Source organism: Alligator mississippiensis, chromosome 3 (assembly GCF_030867095.1).
Source record: "Alligator mississippiensis isolate rAllMis1 chromosome 3, rAllMis1, whole genome shotgun sequence".
Taxonomy (NCBI): domain Eukaryota; kingdom Metazoa; phylum Chordata; order Crocodylia; family Alligatoridae; genus Alligator; species Alligator mississippiensis.
Genome location: NC_081826.1, coordinates 238,083,402 through 238,109,288, shown reverse-complemented (window position 1 = coordinate 238,109,288; position 25,887 = coordinate 238,083,402). Strand labels below are relative to the sequence as shown.

Genomic DNA, 25,887 nt, shown 5'->3' with positions numbered 1-25,887 from the left:
TTCTCTGGCACATCATTGAATATAGTACGACATTTACTGTTTTTCTAATTAAAAGAGTATGTTATCAAGTATGCTGCATTTTTTTTCTTTTGGTTTGTATTGCTTTATTGTTAGTGGGAGTTTAGCAGATGGTTGTATTGAGCAAGGTTAGCAACATTAACAGTGAAAAATAATGGCAGTTTAGTTGCCTGTATAATTTCTGTGCATTATATATTTTTAAGTCTCAATTTAGCAACTGTGACATCTAAGGTTGTTTAACAGTATGGTGGCACAGTAAATATAATCAATAGTTAAAGCAATTGAAATAAATGTCAAATGAATGCATTTAATAGCCTTTCTAGACTTTGTATTCAACATTGTTTTTTAAATCTAAAAAGAAGTTAAAATGATGTCAAAGGTTTTAAATGAAAAATATAAAGATCACAAACACTATAATGTCATTTATGACTTCTTGATCTTGTCTGCATCATTTTGGGGTCGCAACAAATTTCCAACGTTTAAAAGGGGTCATGCTGAGGAAAAAGTTGGGAAGCCCTGTTCTAGATTTTCAAAATACAAGAGAAAATTATCATCTGTAAACCATGGCAATAAAGACAGGTATATAGTCTTTTGCAGATGATCATGGAAAAGATGCACAAGATCTGCATTCATTGGCAACTACATCGACAAACTGAGAGGCTGAGTGACTGCCAGACCTGCACAACATCATTTTTACCTCTCATTTTTCAATGCATTTATGCACCAAGCCTTGGAGCGAAAGGACAATAAATGAGAGTCTCTGAGTTCAAAGCTCTCCTCTTAATATAAGGATTATTAGTCTTTGTATGAGTACAAAGACTAAGATTCTGTGAAGGTGTTAATAACCTTGGTTGTTTTCAGGTGCACATGATAAAGACTCTTCAACTAAATTCAAATAATATATGAGTGGGGATTTTCCCTCCTGTTTCTTGGAATTGTTAAAATAGGTTTTGAAAAGGAGCCCTTTGTTACAGGGGCATCAAGCTCATCTAGTCCCACAGGCTGGTCCTTGGGCCCAATCTGGAGCAGAGGGCCATGTCATCTGGCCCACTGCAGCAGTGTTAAGTGTTGTGGCTCCTAGAGCCAAAGCTCCCCGCCACTATCAGATTTCCAGATCCATGGGTGACCCTGCTAGTCAGATGATATGGTTCTCTGCTCTAGATCCTGCTTACAGAGCTCAAAATTTGGCAGTGAAATGAGTGGCAACAGCACTGCCACAATGTCTTGTGTTTTTGGCACTCTTGCTCTATTAAGAATCTCAATCTAATCACTACAGTAAAATCCGCTTATAAAAAATACTCTAGGTTATTACTTCAGTGTACCTATATTCACTGTGCCCCCTTACCACTGACTTAAGTTAGGCTTTGACTACAATACAAAACAAAAAGGTTACTGTAGCAAGGACATTTATTTAATATATGCACATTCCAATTTACAAAAAGTTACTGCTGTGTAGTCTGTTTTTCTCTGATTCATGAACTGTGGACAAAAATGCTAATGCTCTATAGCAAGTTTCAATTATCTAGCCCCAAAAACTAGTTGCATCCAAACTTGACTTAATGTTGTGCATATTTTCTCGCCGCTGTTTAGTATAAATATTTGCCTCTCCCTTCTGCAACCGTCGCCGCTGAGTAGCTTTCTGTTGTTTAGTCAGTTGTCGCTTTATCTTCTGTTTCACCAGTTCCTAAAAATAATTAAAAACTCCACATATTAGTTTTAAGACATATATAACAACTTATATGCATTCAATACTCTCTATGCCAAATTCCTTTATACAGAAGTATTTAAAAATAACAGTAAGCCTTGATGCTTATGAAATTCAATAAAGCCCTTTAAAGTTAAAATATTAAAAAGTTACCTAGAGGTTATTCCTAGGTCTTGATAATTATTATTATTTTTTTTTTTACTTTGCAGACATATTTTTAACACTCCTCCTTTACTAAACATGGGAAGTAGTGATCAAACTAACTACATCTATCAAGGAAATGTTTAATATTTAAATAGCAACTGCTGCTAACAGAGAGAACTCCTTTGTTCTGGAATTTGTTGTTTAGTTTTTCCCCTGTAGTGCGGGCAGATGGCTGGCTATACAATTTACAGTGCACTTTTATAAAAAATTAGAATAAGGAATGCACCGCCGCAGAAAATGGTGGTGGTGTGCTTTTGAACTAAAACACCTATTTGTTTTATTTCAAAAGCACTCTGCTGCCATTTTCTCAGCGCTGACACGCATTTTGCCACTTATACAACTGTATGCCCAACAACGCCGAGTGCAAGCATGTATACAAATGACCTTTGTGCGCTCCCCAAGTCTCAGTGTTCCTGCAGGCAGCAAAGCAGAGGGTCTAGTGTCCCTGGGTAGCTCTCCTGGGCAGGAGCTCCTAACCCTGAGGCTGGCAGGGCTAGACTGGCTTGCTAGCCCAAGCCCCAGGCTTAAATCCTCTCGGGGCCCTGCCCACTTCCAGTAAACAGGTTGCATGCCAATGCCTACTAACTGTCTCATTTGCCCCCTTGCTCTTGCCTAGCCTGCACTGAACCCTGGCTGGGCTGCTTTTATCTTGAAGGCACAGGGAGCCCCCCCAGGCTCTCTGTTACAAAGGCACATTATGATGACTTACCTGCTTTCTGAATTCTTCTTCCCACACAGGAAAGGTGATAACAACCCTCCTTCCTTTTGAAAGGCCTTGATCTCCCATTAATCAGCTTCTTTTTTTCTGTTAATTGTTTATCTGCTACCTTTGGGAATTTCTCCCCTCCCATGCCCAATTATTTTTTACTATGCTGTGCTGCCCTTTACTTCCCAGACCTGATGAAGGATGTCTTGCATTCAAAAGCTTGTCTAACTCTATCCCAACTATGCAGTCAGTTCAATAAAAGATCTCACCCTAAGAAATCCTTGCCTTTTACACAATTCCTGGACCATCATGGCTATATCACTCTAATACTGCTTTTTACCTTAACCCAGGGATTTCAAATACATAATTCCACATAACAAACACACTGATCACTGAGCCAGAATCGTTGTTGTCAGACTGTTCCTTCCATAAATATATCCAATTCAATCTTAAAGCAATTCAGGTTTTTTGCCCTTGCTACCTCGCTCAGAAGTCCTCCAAAACCTTCCTCTCCAACTGGAAATGAGATTTTAATCTAAATTTCTGTCACCATTTTGTAGCCTCTTGAACGTATACAAGTGTTTTCAGCCTAGAAAGCTTTTCCCCTCCCTAATATTTCAGTCCATGAGTGCACTTGTAAAGAGTAATCACATTTCCTCTCCATTTTAAGCTACAGAAATCAAACTCCTTTAATCTTCTTTCATAATTGGATTCTCTATGATGGTAGCAGCTGCATATCACAAAATTCAAAGCACAGCTTAGCAAGTTTTGGCTGTGGATTACTCTCCTCTGAGGAGCGACTACAATTCAGCCAACTATTCACTTAATAATCACAGACTAGAAACTAGTAAGGGGCACAGACTGTACAATAGGACTGATGAGAACAAGAAGTTTAACTGAAAAACTGTGCCAGAGCAAATCATCCAGTGAAACTTTAGCAGCCTATTGCAGCCCAACTTTTTATGTGATATCACAGTTCATTTTTCCCTTTTAAACAAACATGACTAGTTCTGTGGGGAGAATTATCAGGAAAACTCTTGGATGGATAATAATCTTAATAAAAACAAATTAAGTTCTATTTTGGTTCAATGACTAGCTCATCAAAAGCTGAGTGACTGGGAGCTGAAAAGGCAGGAAAGTTTGTTTTTCTACTTCAATCACTGAATAAAAATGAGGCGTGAGTATATCTCCTAGCTCTGAAGTATTGAAGTTTCTCTCACTAGCTATATATGCACATGTACACACACACATACCACTATAGACCAGATTCAAATACAGAACAGTTTGATAAACATTTTCCTGTATATAGCCAGCACATTCAAAGCAGATTTATTTAATAACAACAATTTAAAATATTACTTAAATATTTTGAGTCTATTTACTATCCAAATGTATATCCCCATGCAAATTTATATCTCTATGCAAATGCAAGTTAATTATTTAACAGTACAAGGATGTCTAATTTCTAAGTGGCTGAAGCTGGGGGCCACATGCTGTGCAGGCTCCCCACTCCACTGCGCTCCATGCATAGGTACCAGCATCCTGTGCACATGTGGCATCCTTCCTGGTGCATTGTGTGGGTGCAGGTACCTTGGTCACGGGCTCCCTCACTGCAGCATGCTGTGTAGGTGGTCTAGTCTGCAGGCTCTCCCAGAAGGGTGGGCTATGCTGTGGTGCCCTCCTCCCCAGAGTGGGGGCAGGAAGTGGAAGGCAGATGAGGGTAGGGAGCACTGAGACCACAGCTGTGCTACAGCTGGAGCAAGGGGGAGGAGCAGTGGCCAGGTGGCAGCTTGGGAGGCTACAAATTAACCCCTTGTGGATTGCATGGGCCACCAGTTGGAGAACCCTAATCTAGTAAATGGGAAATGTTTCATTCAATGTTCTCTAACATAAGAAAACATGTAAAAATTAAGAATGCAAAGATATACGTTACCTATAGAAATTCTTAATTAAATAAGCTAAAGTATAGTCTGGTGAGCAAAAAAGTAGTATCTACCAAATGATATGAAGTCTTTTGGACTAACTAAAAAAGCAGCATGCAAAACAAGATTAAGATGAAAGAGTTCAGTTCCCTGATCCTGCAGGCAACCATGTCACATAATCCTTTTCATAAACTTAACAAAGGGTGGCAAGTATAAATTAGAGAAGCCAAGGATCTAGACACACACAGCATTAGAAAACTACAGAGTTAAAATCATATTCAGGAGATACAAAGATTGATGATCCTACAAGTAACCTAGTTAACTACATTAGTGTTAACTGCACTATGTTATACAGTTTATGATAGTGTATTTTACAATTATATAGGAGTATAGCAATGTCAAAGTTGAATCAGGATTCTGTCAGTCAAGAAGTCACTATGAACTGTGACTTGATGGGATATTTTGGGTGTAGAAGCTGATCTTTTGAAGACACCGCAAGCATTTACAAAGCAGTTGTGCTAAGTACTTCCCTTTTCTTAGCTACTTATGGCATTTGACCATACTTTGTTTGAGGAAGAACAGTTGTAGATAACCTTCTAAAAATCACCGTAATAAGTTTTGACCTTTTTTTCCCCCTAAGAAATATTCTGAAATCTTGAAATCAAATTTCTCCCCCTTGTGGTCTGGAATAGTAAACGGTTTTTTTTTCTGGGAAATGTATATACAAACTGCCTGGAAAAGTACTGCTGCATAAATGCCAAAAAGGCACCAAAAGTTCTTTCTTGCATGAAGTCCTTGGAACTGTAAATTGGGCTCAGAAAATTCTACAAGCCCTACTACCTCTGAACACAGAAGTCTTATTAGCCTATTCATCATAATCACACTAAGAGCAGGTTGAAATCCTTGAACTAAACAGTTTATGCTTCATTATTTTAAAACTCTGCAGAATTTACATATTTTCCTTGTCCCAGTTTGAATAACTCCTTATTCAAACTCGTGTGAACACAGTAAGATAGCTATGTAAGTCTCCATTCCATAATATTTCAAAACCTTTAGCCAAAAAAGAGCTGGTTTTTTTCTGTAGCTTATCAATTTGGGTATTGCCAAAAATTTGCACTTGCCTATTACTATGCTACTGTTTATATATAGCCCAGAATAATTCCTGATATTACATACATATTCACATTGCATACATTGTTAAATGAGCTATTATTTTAATGAAGGCTTCAAAATCCTCATAGGGTAGGCATATTATGCCAGAGCCATATCATATCTGATTCATTACAATTTTTACTTTTGCAAACACACTGCTAGTTTGCATTTTACTTTTTTGGTAAGTTTTAGATTTTTTTAAAGTAGATGCCTAATGCAAATTCCTCTAAAAAAATTGTTTTACTTCCTTAACGAGTGTTGCATCTTCCTCATCCCAGCTTTTCTTTTTGATCACTGTTCCAATAACCATTTCCAGATTGCTTCATTTTCATGGAATAGGAAGCAATTAGTACTTTATGAACCTAATGTGCAAAATAATGCAACAGCATTTTAGAGATAAACAAAACCAAACATTAACTATAGCTCCCAGAAGTCTAAATTTAATTTATTCCTACTCTCTTTTCTCACAGTAATTTTGTGCCACCTTCTATGCAGAATTTTGCTTCTGTGATTACTTTCTTCATAGACTTCATAGACATTAGGGGCTGGAAGGGACCTCGCGAGATCATCGAGTTCAGACCTCTGCCATAGGCAGGAAGTCTGCTGGGGTCAAATGATCCCAGCAAGGTAAACATCCAGACGCCTTTTGAATGAGTCCAGAGTAGGTGCTTGCACTACCTCCCTGGACGCTTGGACTGTAAAGTTTTTCCTCATGTCCAGTCTAAATCAGCCTTCCAGAAGTTTGTGGCTGTTGGATCTAGTTATCTCTTGGGAAGCCCTGGTGAACAACTGTTCTCCCAGATCCTGGTCCATGCCCCTTAAATACTTATAGGCTGCCACCAAATCCCTCCTGAGCCTTCTCTTCTCCAGGCTGAAAAGCCCATGTCCCTCAGCCTCTCTTAGTAAGGCTTGCTCTCTTGGCCTTTGATCATGCAGGCGACTCTCCTTTGGACTCTCTCAAGTTTATCCATGTCCCTTCAGAAGTAGGGGGGCCAAAACTGGATGCAGTACTCTAGATGCGGCCTCACTAAGGCTGAGTAGAGCAGGAGGATGATGTCCCTGGTTTTGCTTGATGCATGCCCAAGTTTGGTTTACTTTGCCGGCTATGGCATCGCATTGATGGCTCATGTTCATTTTGTGGTCACTTAAGACCCCAAATCTCTTTTGGTCGTGGTGCTAGTGAGTGTAGCACTGCTGAGCCTATAAGTATGATGCTGGTTCTTCCTCCCAAGATGGAGCACCTTGCACTTCTCTGTGTTAAAGGCCATCAGGTCTTGGTCTGTTCACCTTGCGAGCTTATCCAGGTTAGCCTGTATCCCCAGCCTATCTTCCAGTGTGATTGCCTTCCCCCATAGTTTAATGTCGTCCACAAACTTTGCCAGTCTGCAGCTGACACCCAAATTTAGATCATTTATGAAGATGTTGAAGAGAACTGGCTTGGGCACTGAGGGACACCACTGGTCAACTTGCACCAAGCTGATTTGCTCCCATCAACTAACACTCTTTGGGTCCGACCCCAACACCAGTTTCGCAGCCATTGGACCGTGAGATGGTTGAGGATGCAATTCTCCAGCTTAGCCATATGGACATCATAGGAGACCAAATCAAAGGCCTTCCTGAAATCCAGATATATGACATCAACCTTGTCTCCCTTGTCCAGGCAGTGCATCACCTGGTCATAGAAGGAGCTGAGGTTGGTCAGGCAGGACCTTCCAGCAACAAAGCCATGTTGGCTAGTGCTCAGAAAGTTGCCTTCCGTTAGCCTGCTGCTGATGAAACCCTTGAAAATTTTCTTCATGATCTTCAGGGATGGATAGCAGACTAATTGGTCTGTAATTCCCTGGGTTTTCCTTCCTTCCCTTCTTAAAGATCAGGATCACGTTGGCTCTTTTCCAGGCCTCCAGTGCCTCTCCCAAGTGCCACAAGTTCTCAAATGTTTTCGCCATAGGGCATGCTATGATGTCTGCCAGCTCCTTCAAAACTCTCAGGTGCATTCCGTCCAGGCCCGCACACTTGTGGATATCGAACCTCTCGAGGTGTTCCCTTACTTGATCTACGTCAATTGTGGGCCCATCTTCTACGTGACGAACTCATTTAATCTAGTGCTTTTTTTTTTGTGGCTCCAATACCTTTCCTACCAACCTTTCACCTGTTTCAGTCCTCCTAATTCTGTGAATACTGATATATTTGCTAGGCAGAAGTTGGTTGAACATGTTCCAGTATGCGTTTACACCCTGATACCTTTAGAAGAGCTGTTCTTGCTAGTCACTAGGGCTGTGCGAAGCTTTGGTCGCTGATTCGATTTGGTGGAAGTTCGGTCTGAATCTCTGAATTGAATCAGGAGACCCTTTAATCTCTCTGAATCAAATTGGAACCCTCCAAATCGATTTGGAGAGATTCGATGATTCGGCCATAGACACAGCTTTAAATGTTTTTTCTATGTACCTCAAGGTAGTAGGCGGCTCATGAATGCTGAGATGCTGGGGCAGATGGAGTGTCCCATACGAGCATGGGGGTGGGTGGGGAGGAGGGGTGTCCCAGTGCACGTGGTAGCAGACCCAGAAGTGGACCTGAAGTAGTTCCAGTCCACTTCTGGGTTCATCGCCAAGCAAGCAGGAGGCCCCCCCACACTCCATCCGCCCCACCATCTCAGTGTTCATGAGCCATGCCTGATACCTCGCAGTATGTAGAAAAAACATTTAAAGCTGTGTCTGTGGCTGAACTGCCGATTCTCAGAATCAGCATCAAATCTTCAGATTTGGACGAATCAAAATGGGACACTGATCTGAATCAACGAATTGAATCCCTGTCCCCAATTTGGGCCAAATCTGAATCCAAATCAAATACGGCCTGTTTTGCACACCCCCATGTGCCTATGTGGCATTTATGTAACCACGTACCTGCAATTTTTGGAACTCCTGCACAGTTTGGATTCTGTTTCTACTTGTGGCAGGATTGGAGCACTGTACACACACACCTGCTGAGAATAAAACGGAGTGGGAGACGAGGACTTTTCTAGTCTGACATTTGGCCAGAGAATAGAAGACTTCTATTCTAGGACCCCACTACCTAGAGGGGGTTTTAAGCTTCAGTTCCTGCTTTCCAGGAAAGTACTTTAACCACCAGATCTGGCGCTGCCTGGCGCAGTGAGGCCAACTTTTTGGCAGCATGCCACAAATTAGCTCTGCACCATCCTCAAGTGACACTCTGCTCTCCTTCCCTTACCCAATTTGCTGCTCACCTTTCTGCTCCCTGCCTGATTTGATGCGGTGCTACCTACTCCTGTCCTGTCTACCTCTATATTGCCTGTCCTCTCCCCAGTCTGCCGTGTGCCCACACAGAGGCTGCACGTGCCACCTGTGGCACCTGTGTACAGGCTGGCCACTCCTGGCCTAGAGTACCCTGGTCTTCCATTTCCTGGGAAAATGCTCTATCCACTAAGCTACTGAGGTAAAAGCTGACAGGGTCATCCTCCTCCTCCTCATTCAGCATCAAACATTTAATAGCTGGGGTTTTTTTAAAGTATTGGGACTTCTCCAACATTAAGGTAATTCCATTTTGTCCGAGTGCACATAAAGCCTGAGTACAGCCTACAGAACATGCCAAGAAAGGAAGGGCAGAGTAAGTAAGGCTACTTAGTAACCATGGCACTTACACATGTGCTGGGGGTGGGTGGGGAGTACTAATTAAAGCACCCAGGGCATCACATGCATCAGTGTCCCTGCACTGAGAAATGGCACCCACCTCCGCTACCATTTTTCACTGCAGGGATGCTGATACACATGACACAGGAGTAATTGCCACACTCCAGCAGAATCTATAAATTGTCTGCTCTCATGCGCTGTAATTACAGTGCGTTGGAGTAACCTCAATGTATGTATATAAGCACCCATATGTTTTGTGTCAAAAATAGCATTAAAATGCTATACAAGTGCCAATTAGGATTCAACCCTTTGTGTGCTCAGACTTTTAAAAAACAGCTTCTCAAATGCTGGGTTTTACTACTATTTCTTTTCTGGCTGTTCCTGGGTAGCACTCAAAGAAGCATATGCACTCATAACTGCTACTGCCCTCAAGTGGTTCTTGAATCTAAAAGATTTTAAAAATGTTCTTCTCTTTGGGTCCAGAGATGCCTTTCCCTTAATCCTGTGAAATTACTTAATTTCTATATTTGTGCCTTAGTTCTGTCAGCTCATCCTTTTGGCCAGGGGATACCCAAGATATCACAGGAATGTTGCCAACTCTTCAGTCTGTTAATCTGGCACAAAGTATAATATATGAAAATACACATTCTTTGCATGCTAAATTCTGGAAACTGTTTTAGCTGAATTTACATCAATAACTGAATCCTTTTTTCAAGATTATTTTATATAAAATATGGATCTTGAAATCCCATACACTAGAAATCAAAATGGAAAAATGATCTATAGACAACATAACCTAGACAACATAACCACCGGGAGGCACTCTCGTATAAAACAAGGCTACTTGGTAGGAATAAAAGCATCAGTTAACTGGATATTACAGTACTATTCTAATAAATGAAATCCTTGCTATAGGAAACTACTGAGAATGAAAAGAGGCTATCAAAATAATAACCACAGCCATCTACTGATTATTAAACAAATATTTCTAGATGGTGTACTCTGTGGCAGCATGTAAAAAAAGTAATGATAATTTAGATATTTTGATCATGAAATTAACTATGAGGACTTTTGAGTAAGAGTAGATTCCTAAAATGGTTTACAGAATTTACAGTTTTTCTAATCCTAAATGCAATGGAAATGTAGATTGAACAATCTTACCTGATTTATAGGGGAAAGCATCTAGTGTAGTGGTTCTCAATCCTTTTTTTAGGCTCAAGGCACTCCCTCATTAGATTCAAGTCACCCCTCAGAAAATGCCAGCATTTAGCCTTTACTTATTTTTTGATCATGGAAAAATACTCAGAAAGACTCCAATGGCTCAGAATGTTTTTGACACCATAGATTCCTATTTGAAATCTCTGGGCTTATCTTGTAAATCATGTGTTGGTGTTTGCACACCTAACAGTGCTAATGTTTTGCAGCACCTTAGAAAGCTCACACTGCAACTTGATTAATAATCACTAATTTACTGTCATATAATATTTCAGCCCATAAAAAGTTTAATTGACTAGTGAGGTATGCCAGCAAAAATAAATGAACTATTTTATCATTTGGTATAGTGGAAGGCCTATTAACCAGAACAGATCATTCCGTCTTTCTTACTTTCAGTAAGCTTTCTAAAATGAAATCAGTTATCTGAAATATGACAGATGAAGCCAAACGATTCTTACTCTGGAGTGACATATTGAAGTATTACACACAGGTAGGAAAATTATCTCACTTGGGTTTACATTGCTGAAATCAAGCAGTGAAGTAATTTCATGTGAACATTTTAGGAATAGGGGAGGTGAGAGGGCCAAATAATACCTTGCTTCATTTTAAGTCTACCACTCCCCCTGTATGAAGAAATACTCTGCAAATTTAGCAAATAGCAAAAATAAACTAGCACAACACAATGGAAAACATGGGGATTGTTACTTGTTTCTAATGCTTTAATACGGGCATTTAAAAAGGCTATACCATTCTTCTCTATTCCACTTGAAGTACAGAGTGATTATATATTCAAAGTGTATGTGTATATGCCATTCCTTTCCTATTTAAATCTTTGCAACTGGCACGAAAAGACATAGGAGCCAGACAGAAGTGCCATTTTATACATCTTTTACATGGGGACCTTGTACGAGCAAGACCCCAGAGAACAAATATACCATCTGGGGCCTTTCTGGTCTGATCTTTTTGATTAGAAAACATAAATAAAATCTACATACCACTGGCGACACATAGCGGGTGCATGCACACCCCCTGAGATCGGCCATGCACCCCCTGGAAGTGCCAGCCGCGAAACTGGAAGTGCCGGCAGAAATGCACTTCCAGTTTTCCTGCTGGCTCAGCGGTCGGCGCTTTTGCATCTCTCACCTACTGGTCCAGGTCAGTGTAGGCCTCCCTCTGCCTTTCCCAACTGAAAACTGAGCATCAGTTAATTTGGTTATCAGTTCAATCTACGCAGCTGGAGAGGGGCGCTGGGAAAGCTGCCTATATTGAACTGATTGTACCTCAGGCTTGTTGACTGTCTGTACTTAGCCTTAATGTGTACTCCCAGTAGCAGGTTGAGACAGTTGAAATTTGTTGTACATCACAAAGTGTCAAGATCTGGGACAATGGGATAAGGTAGCATCCAAGTTGGCTGGATACTTCTACTGAAATGATGAACAGTGACATAAGTTTTAACATTTATATTGTTATCAAATTTCAGAATTGTCACTACATGAGATAAATAGGACAGTTCAAGTAAGAGGTAAGATTTCATACAGGTTCTGAAGACTGCACAACGTTATACGTGGCCCGAGTTTTACTTTTTTGGCATATGTTTTGTATTTTAAAACCATCTCCAAGCAGGAGGTCAAGGCTATTTTTAAACAGAAAAAAGTAAAAGGAAAGCTTATATTCTACCACCCAGTTCTGGGACATGTGGTGGAATCAAAGGAAACTCTAGGATCACAGAACATACAGACACCTGACTCCAAGCATTCAGACTTACCCCCCAAAAGCTGAAAAACAAGTTTTGACAATGTAACATCAGCAGATTTAAAACTTTAACAAGCAATGGATGTAAACTAGAAAATATGTATGCATTAGTTACCGGAGGAATTGTTGAACAGCTCCCAACACTGCCAGTTGAAGTGATACTTGTGGTTCTTTTTCTGTGTTCATTGATGTGAACCATACTCTCTTCATTTCTACAATATATAAATTAGATTTTTATTTCATCTAGTAAAAAACAGACAAATAATTCATTATCTTCATGACCCTCATTTTCAAATCGTTTTAAAGATTTAATTTGAAAATTTCCAGCACAATTTACTATTTCTAGTACATGGAAAATTTATTTTTTGAAATATCAAAGTGATAATTTGTGTCATAGATTAGAAATGCAATGCCTCATACAATACAACAGACAAGAATATATTAAATGCATGAGATGTGATTCTAGAAAACTAAGTGACATTGTGGTGTTTCAAGTTTATGCTTGTTCAATTATCTCCCTATCAAATTATCTCAGTAAGAGGGATTTGACAGCCAAATGTAAACTCAAATTAAGATTTGAAAATTAAGCTACATTTGTCCAATGTTAGCCACCATAGGAAAAAAAAAAGAATTGGTAACTGGAAGTTATTTGGTGTATGAGGCAAAGTTGAACTCGACAGGTTTGCTTCTAGAATCACTATATTAACTTTGCAATTTTCTCACTAGTAAAAAAAAAATCATTCGTCAGCACAGCAATGACATGCAGCTGAGAAAAAAATGTTCCATTTTTATGACTAAAATACTAATTTCCAACATGTCTAAAGCAATGGGAAAGAGAAGAACTCAAATCATACAAGGACAAAAGCTGAAACAAGCCATGAAAGCAGCATTTCCCAGCCTAGACGTAGAAACACATGATATCTATTTCCAATTCCCTTGCCAGTAATGCGCATGATATAAAAATACTAGTTTAATATTGGCTATCTATGTCATTTTGGACATCAGGGTGCTGACCAGCCCAGGCTAGTCATTTAATTAAACACTGACAGATGAGCTAAGGGTGGGGGAACAAAGTGGTCTGTACTCATTCTGTTACAGATTCAATGTTTTTACTGAGCTATGGTTTCATGTACAGAGGATCTAGAACAGAAGTTAGCAGGAAACTCTAAACAGGCCAGGCAAGAAATTAACATCTAAAATAACAGATATTAATATTAGTGCAACTGGATAACACATCCCATGGAATTTGTGCTCATCTTAACAGGAAGAATTTAACTTCAGGTAATAGTATTCTAGGTGTAAACTGTATGGCAAAAGTTATTATATAGGGAATATTCTAATGTGATGCACTTTTTCACCAGTACAAATCAACTTAGCTATTTCTTTTTTTTATGTCTCAACTGTGGAAAGTAAGTTGAGTTAATTCAGGCTTGCAAGACTCTTTATTATAATAGGTATTAAAGAGTAGGTCAACTCATCTGTCTCACTGAAAAGTATTATAAACATTAATATTACTCTGTAGATTAACCAGCATCAGGTCAAAAGAAAGAAAGATGTTATTTTGTTTTAAGAATAAAGATTAATAGATTCTTTTGTTTTCTATTGTAACAAGGGTGGCTGCACAGCAGCATTTCTTGAACTACTCATAAAAGGTCAAGTGAAGGGGAAGAGGGGAGAGTAGACAGAATCTCTTTGACACGGTTAGTATGATTCTATACCTGAAAGGCCTGAATTCTCTGTTTAATGCTGACAAGTCAACCAGATCAGGGAATTCATCTTCATACTCCTTATTGTGCAGACCTTTCTGATCTTCCCAGTCTTCACTCATGGCTTCAGTTCTCTTCCTGCTCTCAGAAAGATCTACTATAGAATGCTCTGCTTTGCCACTGGTTTTCTCTACTACACGGTGACCTTCAACTTCTTTTACAGCATGGACCAACTCTGTAACATCTAAACTTTGTGTGCTTTTACTTCTTTCAACAGTATCATCATCTTCATCACAAGATATTAGGTCTTTGGTAGATCTATTTTCAAGGTCATCATCCGATTCATCTGTGAAACCTCTTTCATCCTCTTCATCTGCACTACACAGCTTTACTTTCTGCCCGAAGTCATCAACAAGTGGTGGGAACTCTGCTTTATGTTCATCATTGTCAGGGCCAATTGGGTAAAGCAGTTCATCATCCTCCTGCATTTCTTTTGTATAACCACTTGCTGCAATCTCAACATCGAGAGAACACTCTCTCCTGGAAAAAGAGAACAAGATAGAGGCACAAATGAGAATGCTCTCAACGTAGTAAATCAGTATGTAGTACTCATTTATTTTTGAAATTACTGAAGTGTACAATCCTTTAGTCAGTACTGAAGGATTAATAGTGGGATAGGTCTTGTCATGCTTAGGGTTTGCATTTGTCCTGCCATAAACATTTTTTGTGGCAGCAGCACAGGTGGTATGATTTTTGTGCTGCTGTTTTAAGGCCGATGTCTGTTTGCTTTAAGCCAGGAGACCATGTGCAGCCCAGAGTAACCCATGCTCTCCAGGCATCCTGGCAGGCACAGCCAGGGCTTCAATGGTTCTGATCCTGTGCACCCCAGTAATTCCCATTCTAGGGACATGCAGGATCAGGCCCCTGAAACCCCAGGAGTGCCTGCCCAAGTTCTCCCATGCCAGATTCCTCAGGTGAGCATTAATATTCCACTGTGATCCCTGGACTGCATTAGAGCAAATTTGACACTCCAGGTATGTCTCCACAAACAGAGTAACCCTAGGTTTCTCTGCCAGCAAAGAAGTGCCTGGGGATTTCAGGGCATTCCTATGCTAGTGAGGAAACCTGGAGTTTCTCCATTTGCAGACCGGTACCCTGAATGTTGTTCCACAGGACTGGTTCCAGCTGTTTCCATGAGTGGCAGGGCCCTGACCTGGGAAAATGGGCAATGTCTGTTTTGTCCAATGAAGCGGATGGGCTGTACTAGCATACATCCTGGTACGGATGATCCACTTCATTTGGCAAGGTCTGTTTATGTCCTTACACATGTGGAAATGGTACCATGTAGTCTCACTGTACTTAATGCGAATACAAGCGGCTTGATATAAGTACAATCTCATTTATGCGCGTGTCCACATGCTAAACTCAATGTCCAATCACTTCCAACCACCCGGTTGCACAATATTTTCATCAGCTGACTTTAGCAGAAGTCAACTTTAATTATGATTTAAAGTTAGGTTTGTTATTATATTGTATACATAAAGCGTGTACCCCAAAACTCTGATTCTGAACATATCACAATTATATATAAGCACATTCACATTATAGTATGCTTCCCCCTCTGAAGTCACTGAAAATGGCATAGTAGGGTTTATTATTTGAACAATTTCCAAATCACATGTGCTCAAAATGGTTTTGTTATGAGTTTCAAAAAAGGGACAGAGATAACTTAAAAAAGCCAATTTCCATTTTGAAAGCTCTGGAATTCATTTAACAATTTTGCCTTGTACATCATCAAAAGGTTAAAGTCCAGCTTACTCTCCCCACAACAACTTTCCAGCAAAAACACGTCAAAATTATTCATGGAACTTTTTAGCAGTGAATTGCTGAAAACCAGATCAGAACATTTTAGTCAGCTTTCTCAGTATACAGAACTGGTACAAATGGCATTCCGTTATGGAAACAAGAAATGTCTCTTGATTAAAGTTCTTACCTAATATCCTGGAAAGTTGGAAAAAGTTCACTTTCATAGCTGAAACGCTTCTTAAAAAACTCTTGAATACATTTAACATCTCTGTTAAAATACCTGGTGGAAAACAGAATATTGCCTAGAATTAAAAGATTACAAGTCTGCAACCAATTTATTAATTCTGTAAAACACCAACCTTCACATCACAATTTCCATTATTAGAAATTCTAATAGTATCCATGTATTAGGCCTCCCACACCCCTCACCACATACAGTTTTCCAAATTTTAGAATGAGAATCTTCCAGCTGTATCAAACCTATTATTATTAAACACAGTTGTTCTCATAAGGAAATCACCATTTATAATCAAGTTTTTGTCTTTTTTATTGAAAAAGACAAAGTGGTTAGTACATAACTAAAAAAGAGAACTTAAGCGATAGAAGTTAACTGTACAGCATTCATTTAAGCTTCTTTTTCCTTGAAAGTGACCTGAGAATCTCTGCAAGAACTGACCAACTACATATTCACTGTAAACCAACATTTCTGTCACTTGATAATCATCCCACGTACATTCTGTGGCACCTGATTACATTTCTAGAAGAAAGTTAGGGAGGGTACATGAATGTGAAAAGTCAGTGCTTACAAATTTAAATCAATCTTACATAGTCAAATTGATTGTGAAAATGCCCCTAGACTTGATACATACCATTCAGCATTTGGATGAGATATTGACACCATCTGAGGGAAATCTATCATGGTGACCTGGTCCTCATCATCCAACATAAGATTAAACTCATTGAAATCACCATGAATCAAGCCATGGTTGGCAAGTTTTACAATTAGTTCCATTAGCTCACTGTACACAGAAGTAGGGTGTTCTATTTGATGTACTTGGCACCTAAACGTTAAAAAATATCCAAATATTAAGGGAATGAATGAATGCTACACTGCAAAACTACACATACTTCCAAGCTGAAAACAAGAGTAAGGACACCAGCTGGCCACATGTTCAACACACACTATACTATCTGAAGACTGGACTGTCTAATGAGATTTTGACCCAAGTCTAAAAATCTTTAGTTTAAAGTCAGACTTTCTGGGAAATAAGACTTAGCAACACAAATAATTGGGCCTTCTTATGGTGCTTAGAAATATACGGACTTAAAAACTCCATAATTTTTATACATTTTTCTCCTTAATTGGGAGAATACCTACATTTTGGCCAAAGAAAACATCTAAACAGGACATATTTGTAGTCTTTTAGAGGTTTGTTTGCTTTGTCGTATTCGTGGCATGGATTACAACTTGTCCGATTTTAACTCGGGCTACAGAACTCATTCTTGTTTAAACCAGAATTGATCTGACACTTAAATTAGCAAAATGAAGGATTAAATCCAGAAATGTTCTGATTTCTAAGTTCACTTGAATTCCTCCAGGATACTCTGATGCCAACCTGTTGGTTATGCTATAATGCACCCCCCCCCCCCAAAACAAAACATACTTCAGTTGCCTACCTTGTAACACAGAATATGAACTGGTTTGTTCTAAAATGATAGTTGATTTACTTTTGGGTGCAGGATAAAAAGTTGTAGCAGTTCTATCTCTATTACCAAACTGGCCTTATGCATTCAACCGTGCAAACAAACCAAACCAGTCCTTTATAAGCTAACTTTAATGATATTTTAAAGGTTCTAAAATATTTGTGGACAATAGGTAACCACTGCTTACAATTTAAATAACCTCTCCTGACTAAGATTATTTGCTTTTAGCACTGCTGTTAGAATACAAAAGTATGGATACATAAAAGAAAAGATGATTGCTTTACAAATTTAGAAAGAAAAGTAATGAAGTTGAGTTAGTTTCAAGAACTGATGCTGAAGAAAGACCACACAACACATGCTTGGGGAAAAAAAATTCTTTACCAGGAGCAGAAGTGAAAGTTAGTTGTCCCATTACTGTTTTTGTGAGCTGCGTTTTAGTAAAAAATATTCCAGACTGCTTTAGTTTTTTATTGGACTAAGGAAAAATCCATTTCTTTGGATGAGATGGGAAAAGAGGACAGCATAAATCAATTCCCCTTCATATAAACTAGATTTTCAATGCTGATCTGTAACCACAGTGAGATTGGGCCACAAGCGCCCGATACCTATATGGCATATCTATATAGTGCAAGGCAATGCTGTGGCACGTTGCGCTCTCTTTCAACATGCACAAGTTCCCAAACCTGAAATGGGATGGCTACATTATCATGTTGTTCTGGGTAGACCAAGACAACCTTTTTCTCAACAGACCATACTCATCTATGAGTAGTGCAAAATCCTGTGAAGTCTGTGAAGTCACAATTTGCCTCATATGCACAAAAAAACCAAGATCAGAGATTCCTGACAAAATATCTTTTTACCTACACTACCAAATCAGTATCTCTAAACAAGTGTTTCCAGTAGGATTTCCATAAATATTATTTGCAATTGAGTTTTAAATGGGAATTAACAGTTCAAGTGCCAGTACTTACAGAGGATAACCATTAACAAGTTCCATAACTACTGCATGTCTATTGTAGTCTATTGGCTCTGGAACAGGAAATTTTCTGTCATGTAAAGCCTAGAAAAAGAAGACATACTGGAAGGTTAAACTAATGAACAACAAGGCAATCCATTAATTCTCAGGAGAGTTCTTTATATTAAATTGCAAATATTTAGCAGCACAGTTTAGGCCTTCTGGTGAAAGTACAGCATCTACCATGCTTTAAGCAGAACCGTGATACAGAAAGAATCATTAATAGTTTGACTTTACTGTGTAAAAAGAAGATATATTACAAACAACATGATACAGACAAGGCAAAGATACTGTTTCAGGATGAAATATACAAATGATTAAGATCCGTCCTGCGTACTTTTAAATATATGGAGAAATTCAATATGAAAAAAATTACACTTTTATTCACTTGTCTTAAGTCCTACTTAAGTGACTAAGCGTTTTTTTTAATTAGAGAAGAACATCATCCTAATCAAATAAACCTGTCAGACTACAAAGATAGCTGATGACATAGTCAATTTGATTGTAGCTAGAATTAAATTCTAACAAACTCTGCTCACCTAATAGCTCCAGCCACTTAGGCAGAGGACCAAAAAAAATCAAACAGTGCAATAATAAAACAGGAAATGACATTTATACAGCAAAGAGAAGGACTGTATAGAGAGACAGAACAACACTGTAGAACTGTATTAGGCTTATTGTTCTTACAGGGTTAAATCTTAGAGATTGCCATTCCCTAATTGCTAGAGATTGAGATGAACACAAACCTTGCCATTTTCAGCCCAGTAAACCATACCTACTAATGGTGCTACAGAATTTTTTGGAAGGCAACCACTAAAATAATCTTATCCAAGGATGTTGATTCCATAATTTTCCAAGTAGCCTGTTCCAATGCTTGCTTATTATTGCTAGACCCCCATAGTCAGGAAGTTCCTCCTAATCTTTGACCTAAATTTCCCCTGTGGCAGTTTGAATCTATAATTACTCTCTACATATTTGCATGTTGGGGCCCTGAGGGGCTGGCACCTGGCCCTGCATGCTGGCATTGGGTACCATGGGTCTGGAAATCTGGTGGCAAGAGAACACTGCCACACTCCCCTGGAATCAAATTTCCAGACCCGTGGGAAGCCCCATGGGCTGGATGACAGGTGCTGTGGGCCAGATATGATCTACGGGCCAGGGATTAAGCATCCTTGCTCTAGGCTGTTTGTGTCTTTCAGCATTTTGCTGCCAATGGCATGCATCTGGTAGCTTCCCCTATTTGTGAAAATTGAAGTAAAAAAAGGCATTAAACACTTCAGCCTTTTCCAAATCATCTGTAATGACACTACCTTCTACATTCCGTAAGGGACCTGTGGTTTCTCTTGTCGTCTTCTTACTTTTAACATACTTGCAGAATCCCTTATCTCCTTTTATGTCCCTTGCCGGCTGCATTTCAAAATGTGCCTTAGCTTTCCTAATTTTTTCCCTGTATGCCTGTGCAATACTCTTACAAATCTCTCTTTCCTACTACAATAACAGAATTTCCAATTCTTGTAGCATTCCTTTTTGAGTTTCAACTCATTAAAGAGACTGCAGTCTAGCCAGGCTGATCCCTTTAGGTACAGCCAGCTCTTCTGGATTCTTTTTCCCCTCAGACTTGCCTCCCAGGGCATCCTGTCCACCAGTTCCCTGCGCTTGTTAAAACCTTCTTTTCTGAAATTCACCCACAAAAATCCTTGCCTCATGAAATTTATTTCATATTCTTACACAAAACACTTTGCTTTACAAGGAAGACAGACTATAAATACCATGGCTCCACTTTGCTGGAAGTCCACATTAGGGATCCCATCTACAATACAAAAACTAACTTTGAAACTAGGGTTAGCAAGGGTTATAAATGAGGACCTGAAAAACACCTGCACATCCTCTTTTCCAGTCTGCTACTTTGATGTTGGTAACTTCTGGGTATGAACAGTTGCCTTTATGACCAAAATACCTTCATGTAGGCAAATTCCTTCATGGCAGCCAGGCGGGACAAATACAGCCAGGACATTTTGTGTCGATGCTTATGATAATCACGTTTATTTTTCAGGTTACGAAAGGAGGTCCTCCCAAGTCTATGCAGTTTTAATGCAAACTGCTTCTCCTCTTCATTTGCAACTATGTAAATATCTATAAAAATGAAAAAAAAATTTAAAAAGTATCAAACATGTTAAATGTTCGTGTAAAATGGCTAGTTTTCTATGCCACATTTTGTTCATTCATTATGTTCACCAGAACAAGCTTTTGGAATATCAGTTCAACACCAGGGCACAAACAGCAGCTACATATATTGAAATCTAAATGTGAAAACCAATGTCCTAATAATGCTAGAAACATTTTGAATACTTTAATAGATTCAATTTTGATATGACCAATGGCATGTCAGAATGAAAGATAAAGAACACTTAATGTTCTTCTACTTGTTCCCAAGCTTTTGAAATGATCCTTCATGAGGTAAGACAAATTTTAGTGTAGGCACCATACCGTGGCTCTGAATATGGAGTAAATTATAGAAGCCAAGGAACCCCTGAATCCTGTCATCAGCAAGGAAGTCTGACATTATCACGGCTAGTTCCAGCACCTGCAACTTGTTCACACTTAACATATAAACACAAAAGTGCTCCTTTTGTTGCACAAATTTGTTAAGCACTGTGGATTTAAATAAAATCTCAATAGTGTTTGTACTTTGATTCTTTGCATCCTGGTGTAACAGGAATCCAGACATTATAAATATTTCTTTAGAAATGTAGCTGACTCTCTCAAATCAGTTCCACAATACCCTTCCTCCTCCTAATGCTATTTAAAACCCATCCAGATTACCTATTTCACACAAGGCTAAGAGCTATCAAGTTATTACTTGGCCAGTTCTTATTCTGCTTTGGGATCCAATCTCACTTCCAGGCAGGCTGCAGAAGCTGATGATGCACCATTTTACCAAAACAGACTGGAAAACAGTTCAGTGTATGTAACCTTACAAGGACAAGAGAGAACTAAACCCATGCTTCTGTAGCATTTATCCTTAATGCAGATGGAGCACTAGAAACCAGAATTCTCAACTATGCGTAGTTGTTCTTTATCTTCAAAGCAGACAAACTGCACTCTGCAGAAACAGCACTGTATCAAAACAAACAGTGAAATTTCAGCTTCATGAAGTCAATGGCAGAACTCACTTTAACTTAATGGCTCCACAATCTCACTTAAGTGCCTTTGAGAGCTTTCCGCAAGCTGTCCACTGGTCTTTAAAGAAATTAAACTCTCCAATAAATGCGCAATAAATGTCATCCATCTATAAACTAGCATTTCAAATGACTACTTAAGTTTTAAATAAAATCATGAAGTTAAGGGGAAATTTTCTAGTTATTCTTGAGAAGAAAGCAAACTGATGGCATTGTGCAGTATTTCAAACAGAGTGACTATGTATTTCTGGTAAATTAATGAATCTATCCTGAAAAAGATTTATCGGATTACTCATGAGACATGAGTAATATAATAGTTCTGTGCATTTAAAATATTTACCTGATTCTTTACCAACACCCATCTGGTTTCCAATAGAAGTAATCACTTGTCGAGAAGACAGAGTTTTCAAAGCAAGGTAATCGTACCCTGTGTTAGTCAGTCGGTAACCCTGGACAGCTGTATAAGAGAGAATCAAGTGATTGAAACACTATTAATTGTTATTTACATACCACCTTTAATACAGGTCTTTCATTTTAAATCATGTCATGCTGTAAGTAGTCTCAAACGTTTCTTTTTAGCTAACTAAAATTTACAAAAAACCTCATTCTGAGATAGCTTCAAAATTAAGGCAGTGAAGCAATATGGTAGTAATACAATACTACTGTACCAAGGAAGATTTTAAAAAAAGAAAAAATTGATGGAGTGTGAAGGCAGAAGAGAAGGAAGACTGTGAGGAATACAAGACTACTGGATTCTTCTAATACAGAGAAAGACAAATGGTTCGGCAGTGTGATCTGAAGTTTTATTCCCCATCCCTCCAAAAAAAGAAAGGTAACCTTTTCCTGTCCCCCTAACAAACATCTTATTTGCTTCCACATTGTTATTTTCTTCCAAGACACACAGACTTGCAGTAAAAACGATAGGATGCATGATATAAAAGAAAGGATATTCTCTTTTGATAAAATGATAGTCCTTCTTTAGAACATGAAACACTGAATTATTTTATATAAACTGCACATGTAAGTTGATATGAAAAAGAATGTTTCTGTACTTAATCATTCACAGTACTGATAATAAGACAAAGTAATGCAATGAGCACCAACCTTTTTGGCAGGAGTGCCACATATTAGCTATGCACCCTCCAATAGCCTTTTCCTACCTGAACTGCTTTCTGTTTCTTGCTCTGTTCTCCCCATCTCATCTCCTGCTCTGCCTTCAGCCTCCTGCCCTATCTGCTGCTGTGCTGCATGTCCTCTTCCTGACCTACCATGTGCCCCACACAGAGGCTGCCCGTGCCACTTGTGCCACAGATAGACCACCCTGATATAATCCTTTGTTGGATTACATATATGTAAGCTATGTATGGTAAAATCATAGTACATGGAATGGATAAGAGAAGGTATAAATGTATTCAGCTACTTAGTCACTGAACTACCAAAGGCTGGTTCCTCTGAGAAGCAGACCTCATTGAAAAGTGCAAGAGTACCTGTGCAACACCTGTAACTTGGCTAAATTTTTAACTCAGCAGAATACTGCTGCAATTACACCAGTGAACTAAGTCAACACTTTAAAACAGAATATAAATGCTGGTGTGGGACTTGTACTCACTTTTAGTTCGTTCATAAGCTAAGAGCTTGTGCTTCACTAATTCCCTCAAAACTTTGTTACATCCGCCATATTTAAGGCTAGCTATGGAGGCAATCAAACTAGCAGGAACAATTTCATGGTTCTTCATGCCCATTTCTACCTGGGATAGAAATAAAAAAGTTAGATGTACAATAGTTTTTTGACTAGCTAATGAAGTAAAGTCATTCTCTACATCAAGCCTAAGCTTATTTTTGCAGATAAATTGATACAAACCCCACATGGTAAATAGCATACATTTTTCTTTTATTAGCTCTGCGTTTAAATGCATTAGCAGTAATGAGACAGTTCTTTGATAAGAAAATGACAGATAATGCAGATGGAAAACCTCTTGTTTGGGGGAATATAAACATACGCCCTTGGTTGTGCTTCATACTTGGGAAATTCAGCAGGCAACTTCCATACTATTTAGGAAACAACCCATTACTTAAAAGCCAACAGGAGTGACAGATGATAGGATGAATGTTTCTCCCTCACTCCCTACAGCAGGGAATCTGAAACTAGGGATTGGTAAACCAGGGTTGCTAAGAGAAATTCAATTGGAGTTGCAAGGCCCGACAAAGTGGGATCCAGCTTGGAAACCCTGGGTGACTGCAACCCAACTTTTCTGTTGCTTTAGAGCAGTGGTTCTCAACCTTTTGACTCAAGGCACCCATCAGGAAATGCCAACTGTTACTTTTCATTTTTTTTTTGAGTGTGGAAAAATAATACAGCAATTCTTGTTGCAAAAGACCTAGAAAGCTACCACGGGTCAGCGTGTTTCTAATACTGGATTCCTAGCTAAAATCTCGTTTTACCCCGTGAATCATGTTGGCACAGCTACTGGTGTTAACATGGCGTGGCACTCCAAGGTGTTGCAAGGAAAATTAAATCTGGTCATGTCAAACTGACCAAGCTCCCAGAAGTCTTTTTGAGATGATTCAGTTAAAGACTGGCAATGATTGGCCTAAAGTTAACCCCAGTAAAATGCCAGGGAATATCCAGAACAATAAAACAATAAATTGAGATAACGTGGTGTCCGTTGGGATTAATTAGTGTGGGAACAGGACAATAATGGGAAAATAACAGAAGAATACTCCAAGTGCGTAAGGCTGTTTTATTGTAAACCTATGATCCATATGCCAAACACTACATAACAAGCTTGGCTAGTATTAGAAAGGGCGACATCACTAAAGGGTTAAATAGCATAAGCAGGATCGCTGTTTGCCATTTATACCATCTGCATGGATTTCTAAGGGAAGATCAAGCCTTCGGACTTGGAGCAGCGCAACCCAGGAAGCTCACTCAGTGTGGCTAACTGTGGGGAGTGACTCCTGAGTAACAGCTCTAGACAGACTGTGATGCAGTGAGATTCACGTTAACACGCTCAGTTTTTGTGACTGCCTGCTTACACACTGGCAAGCCCAGTAAAGCTGACTACTTATTTACTGGCAAACCCAGTTGATTAGTTGCTTTGTACTTAGTGGATATTTTTGTAGTTAATATTAAGCTTCTGACTGCTTATTGGATGAGTACTGTGGGTTAATCACATAGTTCTCCCTGCCCTCTGAGAAGCAGGGCTCAAGTTTCAGCCCAACACATGGCACTCTTGAAAAGATCTCAAGGGACTCTGGTTGAGAATCACAACTTTAGACATTGTGTTATAATGATACCTTCTTCTCCAAGTTTCACTTTGATGATCCTGGAAGCTTCAGATTTACTAAGGAGATGCTTTTGTGTCCCGTACCCCAGCGATGGGAGCAGTACCAAAACGGGGACAGGTTTTTGCAAAGGATTTGCTCTCACTGCTACTGCCATTTGAATTCAATGTGTGGTACCAACAGTACCTGTATTAGAGCAGGTGTTTTTGGCCATCAGCCTCGCCCTGCAACAGCTCATGCAATGCAACGCAAAGCTGAGACAACGGGTGGCTGCCAGGCTGAAGCATCTCCCTCAAAGTGTTTGCTTTTCAATGGCTGAGTTGAAATGAAATCTCACAGGAAGCCTTCCAGGCAGAGCAGGGCATTCAGGCCAGCTCTAGCCGCCTGTATCAAGAGGGGAAAGCGAGCCTCCTGCAGTGGCAGGGGACGGATCTCAACATAGGGACACCGCGGCCTATCTTTTCCCGGCGCGCTGCGGTCTCCCATCTAGCAAAGATTCCCTACCAGCCCCTGCTCAGCTCCGCAGGCCGCGCTGCCGGGCGCACCACGAGGGCAGCCAGGCCGCTCCTTACCGCGGTCAGCACCCGGAAGTGGTCCCGCGCGAGGTACCGCAGCATCACCACGTTGAGCTTGCCCATGGCCCCGGCGCGGATAAGCGAGACCAGCCGTACCGCACACGTCCGCGCCCCAAGACCGACCGCTTTGCACCTGCGCAGAAGCTACGAAGCCGAAGCCCTGCGCAAGCGCAGGAGGCGGCGGCGAGGGCACTTCTGCCTGGGGGGGCGGTCCTGACAGCTGCATAAACAAACGCGCAGGGGAGCCTCACTACGTCCCGCTTGCTCCCCGCGCGGAGACACTGCAAAAGCCAGCAGGC

At 39.8% G+C, this 25,887-nt stretch overlaps 1 protein-coding gene across 2 annotated transcripts; it reads right to left on the bottom strand.

Moving 5' to 3' along the window:
- Positions 1 to 1,407: 1,407 nt before the first annotated feature.
- RIOK2 (RIO kinase 2) lies at positions 1,408 to 25,818 on the bottom strand. 2 transcript variants are annotated; one of them, XM_059724992.1, is made up of 10 exons: positions 25,586 to 25,818; positions 23,338 to 23,472; positions 22,069 to 22,185; positions 20,507 to 20,682; positions 18,506 to 18,594; positions 16,700 to 16,891; positions 16,018 to 16,110; positions 14,037 to 14,564; positions 12,434 to 12,530; positions 1,408 to 1,702 (listed from the first exon to the last, which is right to left on the bottom strand). In XM_059724992.1, the coding sequence occupies exons 1-10, from the start codon at positions 25,812 to 25,814 to the stop codon at positions 1,541 to 1,543; spliced, it is 1,818 nt and encodes a 605-aa protein (XP_059580975.1). In that variant the 5' UTR covers positions 25,815 to 25,818; the 3' UTR covers positions 1,408 to 1,540. The 2 variants fall into 2 exon arrangements, with proteins under 2 accessions (XP_059580975.1, XP_006261667.1); XM_006261605.4 differs by having other exon boundaries at positions 23,338 to 23,476; positions 25,586 to 25,737.
- Positions 25,819 to 25,887: the final 69 nt, after the last annotated feature.

Bases quoted from the DNA above. Each gene is read 5' to 3' on its own strand.
- RIOK2 (XM_059724992.1), bottom strand. From the start codon at position 25,814: ATGCAGCTGTCAGGACCGCCCCCCCAGGCAGAAGTGCCCTCGCCGCCG. The intron at 23,473-25,585 runs GTAAGGAGCGGC...TATCCCAGGTAG, and splicing joins ACTTCCGGGTGCTGACCGCG to AAATGGGCATGAAGAACCAT. The intron at 12,531-14,036 runs GTATAGAATCAT...TATATATTGTAG, and splicing joins AGAGAATTCAGGCCTTTCAG to AAATGAAGAGAGTATGGTTC.